We start from the raw sequence: 12,095 nt of genomic DNA on the forward strand, positions 1-12,095 counted from the left end.
AGGCGACTCAGGTTCGAGTCCCACCATAATTATATTATTCTTTTTTTTGTCACCTTCCCAACTTTTTATATCCCCATGCCCAAACATAAATTTACTGAACTTATCTTTTAAATGAACTGAAGTTTTGTTTTCAGAATCCCAAACAAACTACCAAGAAAACAAACAAATCAATAACAAACAGGTATTTTTTTCACTTTTATTTATTGTGATGATTTAATATCCCTTTATTCAAAGAACTATGCACAGCATTCAACAATATTTTAAGTACACATTTACTTTTAAAATTCACCTACACAATATTTACACTGCAAGATAAGATTTATCGGACTTAAATTTGTACAACATTTGCTTTTGCTGCAATTTTCAGAAATAAATGGATTTGGAGGATTAGTATGTTTTAGCAAATATTGTTAAAATGACTTTTTTCACGTTTGGGCTTGTAGATGCTGGAAAAGCCAAGAAAACCAGTCATGTATTTGCAGTCTGGTGACCCCACTTATAAGATAAAACGGAGCAATTAATAGACTTTGGGGAATTGTAAGGTCAGAGAATCAGTCTAGCAGACTTATACCTCTTCACAGGTGTATAATCAATTGCAAAGAAAATGCGGAATAACTAATTATAAAAAATTGGGAGAAATTTTTGAAAAATAGCCAGTTTTCTCCAATGCTTGTCGGCTGACCAGCGTTGGAAAAGTACCATTTTCTTTAAAATGTCAGCACATCAGGAGCCACAATTTTACAGGATGCTTTAGACTGTCATTCCCCAACAATCCAGTAAGGTATTTCGCGATAATTTGATCATTTCGTTTTGTGATGTTTGCAAATGTTGTATCTTCCCTTTAAAGAAAGGCAGTAAACATTTATGTTTTTACAGATGAAATAAAGAAATGAAGTCAGAATATCACACAATATTGGAAAAGAATGTTGCAACCTGACGCCACTTCAGCGGTTGTGTGCAAAGTCTATGGAGCGTCAAGAAAATTTTCTCTTAAGTATTTCTCAGTCCCAGATTCATGTTTTATCATAGTCATCATTTTTGCAATGAATGACTTCATTGAGATGATATGAAGAAAAAGAAGCATCAGGTTGCAACATTCTTTCCCAATATTGTACATGAAAAAAATATAGTATTGACAATGTGATAGATAGACGGAGAGGCTCTGCTGGCAGAAATTGTGTGCTTAGCAGCGCTATGAAATTGGGCCCAGTTCAAATCACTCATCTTCAATTTGTTTCATGCCTTCTGGACCTTACACCCTAATTACCTGATAAACGTGCTCTGAAAACTTGTACATGTATATTTATATCAATATAATTAAACCATTAATTAGTATAATTACATTACGTACAGATGACTACCCCCCTCCTTGAATAACCATTCCTGGCCCATTCTCATGCCGTTGGCTTGTCTCTAAACAGGCCCCAGAAACTCCAAGAAAACAAACTTGCAGAGTTGTCCTACATGTAAGCAACATTTGTGACGTGAAGATTCATAATTATGATGAACATTTCAATGCTGCCTGACTGACTGTCTGACCGAGTCACTGAGTATTAACTGATCGAGTCAGTCACTATTATCACTGACTGACCGAGTCACTGACCGCGCAATGAGTCACTGACCAAGTCACTGAGTCACTGAGTGAATCACTGAGTCACTGAGTAGATGACTGAGCCACTGAGTCACTCAATGAGTCACTGAGTGATTCACTAACAGAGTCGCTGAGTCGCTGACCAAGTCACTGACTGAGTCACTGACTGAATCTGACTTAATCACTGAGTCGCTGATCGAGTCACTGAGTTGTTGACCGAGCTAGTCACTGACTGAGTCACTGACTGAGTTACTGAGTCCAGCTTAACTAGGCAAGCCTACTTTGTTTATGCCATGAGAGTCCAGCCTCTCTCCAGAACTGTTGTTTTCTCCTGCATAACCACCTTGCCAAAGCTAAATAGAGAAATATTCCAAGACAAATTTCCCAATGTTAAGAACAATTAAATCACTCTTAAATTAATCAACAGTATCGTTCCATTATTTATTTTTGGAAAATCCCTTTGCAAGCAGGGGTTTTTGGAATGTACAAATTTAAACAATCTCAAGACTATAGGATAGGGACCACCTCAGGAAACTGGTGCCCTGTTGTCCTTGGCCCACTTCTTCATGACACGGATGATGTATTCCACCTGTGGGTTACCGGTGTTGCGCAAGATTTGGAGGATGTCTTGCAGTGTTTCTCTGTAGAGGAAAAAAAATGACAAAAATCTAGTGGCTTGAACTTCACTGGGTTTTGTGCACATGAAAATGAAAGCTATTAACAAGATGGACTTTGCGTCGAGGCGATGTCAATCAATATTAGGATTTGCCCTTCACCGATGTATAAACACTGTATACTCAGTGTGTTACCTCCCGAGTGAAAGTTGGAAAAATAATCACTTGGGTGGGATTCGAACCCATGACTCGACCATGGAGCTTACGGGGTTGGTTGGCTGGCCAGGCAACCAATTCTGTAAGCTTGATGGTCCAGTGGTTAAGACGTCTGCACTAACAAGCAGGAGGTCATGGGTTCGAGTCCCAACCGAGTGATTTTTTCCAAATTTCACTCGGGAGGTAACGCACTGAGTATACAGTGTTTATACGTCAGTGAAGGGCAAAACCTAATAGTGAAAATGAAAGCTGTTTTTAGAATATGGGGACAAAGGAAAAATCCATAAAGATCAATGAAGTTGAACTAGAGGGCTAAGAAGCTGAAAAGTATTCATGAAAATTTGTAATAAAAAGCCGTATCCTCTCTGAGTGATCCCCGTTTGATATTTCCCAGGTCTGCATCGTGACTTTGGGCGTGATCCCCGGCTGCATGGCATATGCGGGTTGAGGGCTTCTGACTAGCGCCCCTTTGACAGAAACATTGACAATTAGGGAACCGCCAACATTGGGCTGGATAGCTCAGTTGGTAGAGCACCGGAGTGATATACTGTACTTATTGAGATGTAATTGGTCAGTACGCACTGTTTGATTGATGTACTGTGGTCACCTGACCAAGGTTGAGATCTAATTGGTCAGTGTGCACTGCTGATTGACAGAGATGACACCCACCTTGGTTCATGACCAGCTATGATCTGCTGGAATACGCCCACGCATGCCCCTCGCTTGCCTTCCCAGTATTCAGGATTGGGGTCCAATCTTTCCAGGACACCGAAAGCCTTGGTCGCATAGTAGAACTGGCCATCTACCGATAGAAAAGATGAGATTTGAGGATCGAGAGACCGTGACAATTATATTTTGAAGTCGAGCAAAAAAATCAGAATTCCGAATGACAAACCTGAACTTTTCGATCATATCGCCACAGTGTTGACAAAGTGATGAATTTGTCCCAAATCAATATTTTTAAGCAGTTTGGGATTTTTGGCTATTCTAATATTTTATGATGCCCTCTACATGCTTACCAAAGTTTGTGACACAAAAGTGCATCCTTCATTATTCAAGCTATAATGACACAAAGTCGTAAATGTGCAACAAATCTTTCTTTTTTTCTTTTTTGACGGGGGTTCGTATATTCTCGTTGATTTTACACGTGAAAACAATGTTGCAATCAGACGCCACTTTTGTCTTCACACATCATCTCAATAAAGATGAGTCATGCAAAAATGTTTCACAAACACGAATCTGCAGAAACATTTCCAATTTTGTTCAGAAATACTTGGAAAGTTTTCTTGACTCGCCATAGACTTTGTACACAACGGCTGAAGTGGCGTCTGGATATGTGCATTCTTTTTTACAAGTGTGTTATATTTAGATTGACATTTCCTCTACGATTTGGGTTTTGACGAAGTGACAAATGTGTTTTGTGAAATCGGCTGCAGGTTTAGATTGAGTGACTAGATACTAATTTGGGGCTAATGCCAAAATCTTGACCAAACATACAACGGACAAAAATAGGGGATGATGTTTTACTTTGTAGCCGTCGTTGGCAATGAGCTACAGCAGGCTGAACGATTCGCCAGACGTCTCCATCTTAAGGTACAACTCCCAGGCTAGTCTGGCCTTACGATTCACGATGCCTGAACAACGAAAACAACACAAAGAAAGGTTATAAATACATAGGATACTGCTGTAAGAAAACACATTGGGGTCCACAAAAGATGTTCGTTCAGTGGATGCTCGTTTCAGCAATTTTCGGCCAGCAATGCTCAATGTAACTGTGTACAATATTTGGGAGCCAAGAGGGATGTTCAATGTAGCAAATTTCTGTCGTACAATCTGCTTAAAATGTGATAGAACAAATCCAACATGGCAAGTATATGATTAACATGTGATGTTACACGTTTAAACAAAAAAACTTTAAATCCGCTTACAAATTTTTCAAAACATTTAAACTAAACCCGAATTATACAAACGGAACCTCCGTTCACGCAATCTTCCTTGGAGACAACCACACATAGCACAATAATTAACGTTGTTTTCAAACCTACTTAATTTACAAAACCTTAGAAGCACCGTAGTACTTGATTACATTTGGGGAACACGTAGTTACATTTTTACTTTATCAACGACTGCCTGCTATTTACTATGTCAACCATTGTTGATTTATCATGTCAATCACGCCGGTCTGCAGATCAGACATAATGGGTAGGCAAAAGCCACTGTCAATGGCTAAACGTTTAAAACGGTTCTTAAAATATTTGCTTAACGTTTACAAAATGAAACGCAAAGTCACATCCTTAATATACGATCAGGGCGATGATTGCATGCTGGTTATGTCATTGTTAGAGACCCTTCAGTCTACCTCACACATGGGCAACATGTGCATCTCCCTAATGCCACTCTGGATTTTCCAGCAGTACATGAAATGCATGCACGCGACGTGTCGTGACTTTAGTTGGACATTTGGTTGTGCAGTCACAATTGTGAGTGGTCAATACATTATGAGTTGAGGCTGAACAGGTGGATTCATTCTCATAATTAGCAACTTGGAAGTTGGAAGAGGAAACGTCATTCACAATTGACGGTAATACTCACAGCATCTTGCCAACCAGAGACACGTGTAGTCATTCTTGATCTTCTCACTCTGAATGAGCACAAAAATCTGCAAAACAAGAGAAACGAAACCCACTCCAATTAAATCATGGTAAAACCAAGTGTTCCCACCAAAACAGTGGTCTAGGAGGCACAGAAAGATCCCCATCCGGGTTTTAGACTTGTTTTTTTATGCCTATTTGCCCTGAACAAGGCTAAAAGCCACTCCAGATATACAGGGCTACAAGTCGGAGCAAAGCAGCTAAATCAACCACACCATCTCTGCCCTCATAGGCACCCACTTATAAGCCATCAGTGTGGGGGTTTGGTCAGTATCAAATGAGGGGAATAATGCTCATTGTGATTTTTGGCAAGGTATGCACCCCTCTAGTCGGAAAATATGTGACAGCATTGCAGCGGTGGCAGCTTTTTGGGTGCTATCACTTTTTTTTTTTTTTTTAAATGGCAGCCAAAACATGCCTGTTACAACATCCAATTTATCCGGTTCAAGCATATTGACGGCAATTTTGAAGACATAAATCAAAAGTGATAACACTGCCACCACTCACACTGCAAAGCTATCACACATTCTCCAACTCTAGATGTGCCTTTCAAAAATCGCTATGAGCATTGCTCTTTTCAATCGTCTGGTACCGGTGGCCCATTTTTTGGACCAAAGCTGAGAGCCTATTACTCCTGGGTGGGGAGAAGCAATGAGTGACAAAGTGCCTTGCCCAAGGGCACACGCACCATGACCCCAGGCTGGACTCGAACCCACAACCTGCAGCTTTATCCGCAGACCATGAATCCAACGCCCTTAACCACGAGGCCACAGCACTCCACACTCCTCTTGAATCAGGACAGATCATAGGTTGGAGGGAAATAAGCACCAGGCAAGGAATTCCAAAGAGATGCAGCACGTGGGAAAACAAGCTATTGCAATATCTTTTTGTTCTACATCTAAGTATACGGCAACAGTATATGGATGAGAACAGACAGAAAGTTGAGCTTCTCTCTCAAACAGGGCCGACCATCGGTGGAAATTGATACAAAATTCCACTTTTCTTAGAAATAACAGCACACCAGGTGCCGTGATTTCACAGGATGCTTGAGACTATTATTCCCTAACAGTCAGGTATTTCATAATAACTTGGCAGTTTGGGTTTTTGATGTTTGCAAATGAAAGGCACCATGACTAGTTCAGGCCCCATGACGAGTCACTGCGCCATGACTGGCCAACTATTGAGGGCGCAACAACAAAAATTGGGTCCGGGAGTCCAACCTACATGTACCTCCTCTGCTTCCTTGTAGTTGCCTGCTGTGGCTTTGGCCTGCGCATAGTTGTAGTTGAACCTATCGTCGCTGTAGAAGTAACTCTAGAAACGTAAACATACAAAAATGTCATCTTAGTTTTTCTGATAATTTTCCCACCTGCACTACTTTTTTCCCCTAAAAAGGACAAATACAGCTTAACCATGCCACAGAAACAACTATGAGCAAGTTGGGGCGAGACTAGTGGTCGATTCCTGACGTAATTTGATGCCGAGCACTAATATCAACATGCAAATGCCTCTTGTCAGACGATGGTCAAAATTGTTCACCAAATAAAGAGAATGGTCAAAAATAATTCTAAACACTTTTGGTCTTGAATATTACTAGAGCCTAGTAGAGGGTGATTGGCAAAAATATTTTCAGGTTTTTGGAGAAAAGTTCAAAAACGAATAGTGTCTAACATTAAATGCATTAGATAAAATGACCTGAGAGCAAATATGCAGTCCTATGCCCCCTGTCTGTCTGGCCTCAACTCCATTTTCAAAGCTGTTAATGAAATAAAATGAATCAATAAAGATTCACTGCAACTTGAACATGTTGAAATACAGCGGTCATGGCGGTGCTGTTGAATTCATTGGTAACAAATTTCCCTGCTAAATCCATATATTTTGGACATTTTAAACCGGAATTGTGGCATAAATCACTGAAGGGAGAAATGAGTAAAGTCCAGATATGGGAATCTTTCCAGTACGCCGAAAGGAAGTTGAATTTTGACAAGTAAATAGTCCAGACTTACCTGTTGTACAGGCCTAGCCTACCGCTACAGTATCCATAATGTTGATATCGGATAACCAAACAACAGGTGGCGCTCTTCACAATTAACGGCGTCATAATTATACAATCTCGTTTACGTAGTGTTGAGGGGTGCATACCTGCAAATAAACTCCCATAGACACTAGTGCTAAATGCCCATACTTCAAAATTCTTTGAAAAATACTCAAAACTCTCACAGGTATTCAAGCTGCACAGAAAAATGATAATCAACATGTCATCTTTCGTTTTCTTTTCAATTTTTGGTGGGTTGACCATTGACTTTTCGAGATATTTTCACCCAAAGAAGACGACCCCTATTTTCCCATAAGCGGAAAAGTAGCCATCTTGAAAAACGATCCCTCCACAACATGGCAAAATAGCGCCACTTTTGAGCCCAATAGCATCGAAAATGCTCAGAATTGGAAGCCCCAAGTCCGGGCCAGAGGTTCATTACCATATCTTTTCAATTCCCCAATTTTACGGCGCTCAGAACTCTCTAATATAGAATATTTTGAGGGTATAACTTTTATTCATGAGCTTGGCGGATCGATTTACCGGTGTGCACCCTTTAATAGCAGGCAACTTTTAGATTTTAACACAAAACCACATTCAGGACAAGCAGAATATCACCAAAGTCAATATTTTGAAGAAAAAAATGAAAGAAAAATATTATCCGAGGTCGATATGAAGCCCGAAAATAGTGGTTTTTTTGCCCCTACTAAGCTGTAGAGCGCCCCCAGCGACAATAAATTGAGTTTCAGCTACTTTTCAGCTCAAAATGCCCCCCCCCCCTTTTCAACTAGCAATTGTTGTAATCGGGTGATAGCCTACTGCTCCCTTACGATTTGGGAGAATCCGTTACGGAAAAAACCCTTGTTGATACCTTTAAAAACACTTTTCCCCCTCCCCGTAGTTTCCGCCCACTGAAAAGACCACTGCCGGGGCACAGCGCATGCGCGAAACGGCCATCTTTGTTATTCTTTTTAATAGCAGGCAACTTTTAGATTTTAACACAAAACCACATTCAGGACAAGCAGAATATCACCAAAGTCAATATTTTGAAGAAAAAAATGAAAGAAAAATATTATCCGAGGTCGATATGAAGCCCGAAAATAGTGGGTTTTTTTGCCCCTGCTAAGCTGTAGAGCGCCCCCAGCGACAATAAATTGAGTTTCAGCTACTTTTCAGCTCAAAATGCCCCCCCCCTTTTCAACTAGCAATTGTTGTAATCGGGTGATAGCCTACTGCTCCCTTACGATTTGGGAGAATCCGTTACGGAAAAAACCCTTGTTGATACCTTTAAAACACTTTTTCCCCCTCCCCGTAGTTTCCGCCCACTGAAAAGACCACTGCCGGGGCACAGCGCATGCGCGAAACGGCCATCTTTGTTATTCTTTTTAATAGCAGGCAACTTTTAGATTTTAACACAAAACCACATTCAGGACAAGCAGAATATCACCAAAGTCAATATTTTGAAGAAAAAAATGAAAGAAAAATATTATCCGAGGTCGATATGAAGCCCGAAAATAGTGGGTTTTTTTGCCCCTGCTAAGCTGTAGAGCGCCCCCAGCGACAATAAATTGAGTTTCAGCTACTTTTCAGCTCAAAATGCCCCCCCCCCCCTTTTCAACTAGCAATTGTTGTAATCGGGTGATAGCCTACTGCTCCCTTACGATTTGGGAGAATCCGTTACGGAAAAAACCCTTGTTGATACCTTTAAAACACTTTTTCCCCCTCCCCGTAGTTTCCGCCCACTGAAAAGACCACTGCCGGGGCACAGCGCATGCGCGAAACGGCCATCTTTGTTATTCTTTTTAATAGCAGGCAACTTTTAGATTTTAACACAAAACCACATTCAGGACAAGCAGAATATCACCAAAGTCAATATTTTGAAGAAAAAAATGAAAGAAAAATATTATCCGAGGTCGATATGAAGCCCGAAAATAGTGGGTTTTTTTGCCCCTGCTAAGCTGTAGAGCGCCCCCAGCGACAATAAATTGAGTTTCAGCTACTTTTCAGCTCAAAATGCCCCCCCCCCCCCTTTTCAACTAGCAATTGTTGTAATCGGGTGATAGCCTACTGCTCCCTTACGATTTGGGAGAATCCGTTACGGAAAAACCCTTGTTGATACCTTTAAAACACTTTTTTCCCCCTCCCCGTAGTTTCCGCCCACTGAAAAGACCACTGCCGGGCACAGCGCATGCGCGAAACGGCCATCTTTGTTATTCTTTTTAATAGCAGGCAACTTTTAGATTTTAACACAAAACCACATTCAGGACAAGCAGAATATCACCAAAGTCAATATTTTGAAGAAAAAAATGAAAGAAAAATATTATCCGAGGTCGATATGAAGCCCGAAAATAGTGGGTTTTTTTTGCCCCTGCTAAGCTGTAGAGCGCCCCAGCGACAATAAATTGAGTTTCAGCTACTTTTCAGCTCAAAATGTCCCCCCCCCCCTTTTCAACTAGCAATTGTTGTAATCGGGTGATAGCCTACTGCTCCCTTACGATTTGGGAGAATCCGTTACGGAAAAAACCCTTGTTGATACCTTTAAAACACTTTTTTCCCCTCCCCGTAGTTTCCGCCCACTGAAAAGACCACTGCCGGGGCACAGCGCATGCGCGAAACGGCCATCTTCGTTATTCTTTATAATAGCAGGCAACTTTTAGATTTTAACACAAAACCACATTCAGGACAAGCAGAATATCACCAAAGTCAATATTTTGAAGAAAAAAATGAAAGAAAAAATTATCCGAGGTCGATATGAAGCCCGAAAATAGTGGGTTTTTTTGCCCCTACTAAGCTGTAGAGCGCCCCAGCGACAATAAATTGAGTTTCAGCTACTTTTCAGCTCAAAATGCCCCCCCCCCCTTTTCAACTAGCAATTGTTGTAATCGGGTGATAGCCTACTGCTCCCTTACGATTTGGGAGAATCCGTTACGGAAAAACCCTTGTTGATACCTTTAAAACACTTTTTCCCCTCCCCGTAGTTTCCGCCCACTGAAAAGACCACTGCCGGGGCACAGCGCATGCGCGAAACGGCCATCTTTGTTATTCTTTTTAATAGCAGGCAACTTTTAGATTTTAACACAAAACCACATTCAGGACAAGCAGAATATCACCAAAGTCAATATTTTGAAGAAAAAAATGAAAGAAAAATATTATCCGAGGTCGATATGAAGCCCGAAAATAGTGGGTTTTTTGCCCCTGCTAAGCTGTAGAGCGCCCCCAGCGACAATAAATTGAGTTTCAGCTACTTTTCAGCTCAAAATGCCCCCCCCCCCCCTTTTCAACTAGCAATTGTTGTAATCGGGTGATAGCCTACTGCTCCCTTACGATTTGGGAGAATCCGTTACGGAAAAAACCCTTGTTGATACCTTTAAAACACTTTTTCCCCCTCCCCGTAGTTTCCGCCCACTGAAAAGACCACTGCCGGGCACAGCGCATGCGCGAAACGGCCATCTTCGTTATTCTTTATAATAGCAGGCAACTTTTAGATTTTAACACAAAACCACATTCAGGACAAGCAGAATATCACCAAAGTCAATATTTTGAAGAAAAAAATGAAAGAAAAATATTATCCGAGGTCGATATGAAGCCCGAAAATAGTGGGTTTTTTTGCCCCTGCTAAGCTGTAGAGCGCCCCAGCGACAATAAATTGAGTTTCAGCTACTTTTCAGCTCAAAATGCCCCCCCCCCCCCCTTTTTCAACTAGCAATTGTTGTAATCGGGTGATAGCCTACTGCTCCCTTACGATTTGGGAGAATCCGTTACGGAAAAAACCCTTGTTGATACCTTTAAAACACTTTTTCCCCCTCCCCGTAGTTTCCGCCCACTGAAAAGACCACTGCCGGGGCACAGCGCATGCGCGAAACGGCCATCTTTGTTATTCTTTATAGGGTGCATACCTGCAAATAAACTCCCATAGACACTAGTGCTAAATGCCCATACTTCAAAATTCTTTGAAAAATACTCAAAACTCTCACAGGTATTCAAGCTGCACAGAAAAATGATAATCAACATGTCATCTTTCGTTTTCTTTTCAATTTTTGGTGGGTTGACCATTGACTTTTCGAGATATTTTCACCCAAAGAAGACGACCCCTATTTTCCCATAAGCGGAAAAGTAGCCATCTTGAAAAACGATCCCTCCACAACATGGCAAAATAGCGCCACTTTTGAGCCCAATAGCATCGAAAATGCTCAGAATTGGAAGCCCCAAGTCCGGGCCAGAGGTTCATTACCATATCTTTTCAATTCCCCAATTTTACGGCGCTCAGAACTCTCTAATATAGAATATTTTGAGGGTATAACTTTTATTCATGAGCTTGGCGGATCGATTTACCGGTGTGCACCCTTTAATAGCAGGCAACTTTTAGATTTTAACACAAAACCACATTCAGGACAAGCAGAATATCACCAAAGTCAATATTTTGAAGAAAAAAATGAAAGAAAAATATTATCCGAGGTCGATATGAAGCCCGAAAATAGTGGGTTTTTTTGCCCCTGCTAAGCTGTAGAGCGCCCCCAGCGACAATAAATTGAGTTTCAGCTACTTTTCAGCTCAAAATGCCCCCCCCCCTTTTCAACTAGCAATTGTTGTAATCGGGTGATAGCCTACTGCTCCCTTACGATTTGGGAGAATCCGTTACGGAAAAAACCCTTGTTGATACCTTTAAAACACTTTTTCCCCCTCCCCGTAGTTTCCGCCCACTGAAAAGACCACTGCCGGGGCACAGCGCATGCGCGAAACGGCCATCTTTGTTATTCTTTTTAATAGCAGGCAACTTTTAGATTTTAACACAAAACCACATTCAGGACAAGCAGAATATCACCAAAGTCAATATTTTGAAGAAAAAAATGAAAGAAAAATATTATCCGAGGTCGATATGAAGCCCGAAAATAGTGGGTTTTTTTGCCCCTGCTAAGCTGTAGAGCGCCCCCAGCGACAATAAATTGAGTTTCAGCTACTTTTCAGCTCAAAATGCCCCCCCCCCCCCC

The 12,095-nt window shown here is 41.2% G+C and overlaps 1 protein-coding gene across 1 annotated transcript; it reads right to left on the reverse strand.

Moving 5' to 3' along the window:
* Window positions 1–2,189: 2,189 nt before the first annotated feature.
* LOC119734444 (intraflagellar transport protein 56-like) lies at window positions 2,190–7,115 on the reverse strand. Its single transcript, XM_038207951.1, has 7 exons — window positions 7,101–7,115; window positions 6,768–6,809; window positions 6,303–6,386; window positions 5,014–5,080; window positions 3,949–4,055; window positions 3,091–3,223; window positions 2,190–2,232 (listed from the first exon to the last, which is right to left on the reverse strand). The coding sequence occupies exons 1-5, from the start codon at window positions 7,113–7,115 to the stop codon at window positions 3,973–3,975; spliced, it is 291 nt and encodes a 96-aa protein (XP_038063879.1). The 3' UTR covers window positions 2,190–2,232; window positions 3,091–3,223; window positions 3,949–3,972.
* Between the last annotated feature and the right edge of the window lie 4,980 nt (window positions 7,116–12,095).

Source organism: Patiria miniata, unplaced genomic scaffold (genome assembly GCF_015706575.1).
Source record: "Patiria miniata isolate m_02_andy unplaced genomic scaffold, ASM1570657v1 HiC_scaffold_10, whole genome shotgun sequence".
Taxonomy (NCBI): domain Eukaryota; kingdom Metazoa; phylum Echinodermata; class Asteroidea; order Valvatida; family Asterinidae; genus Patiria; species Patiria miniata.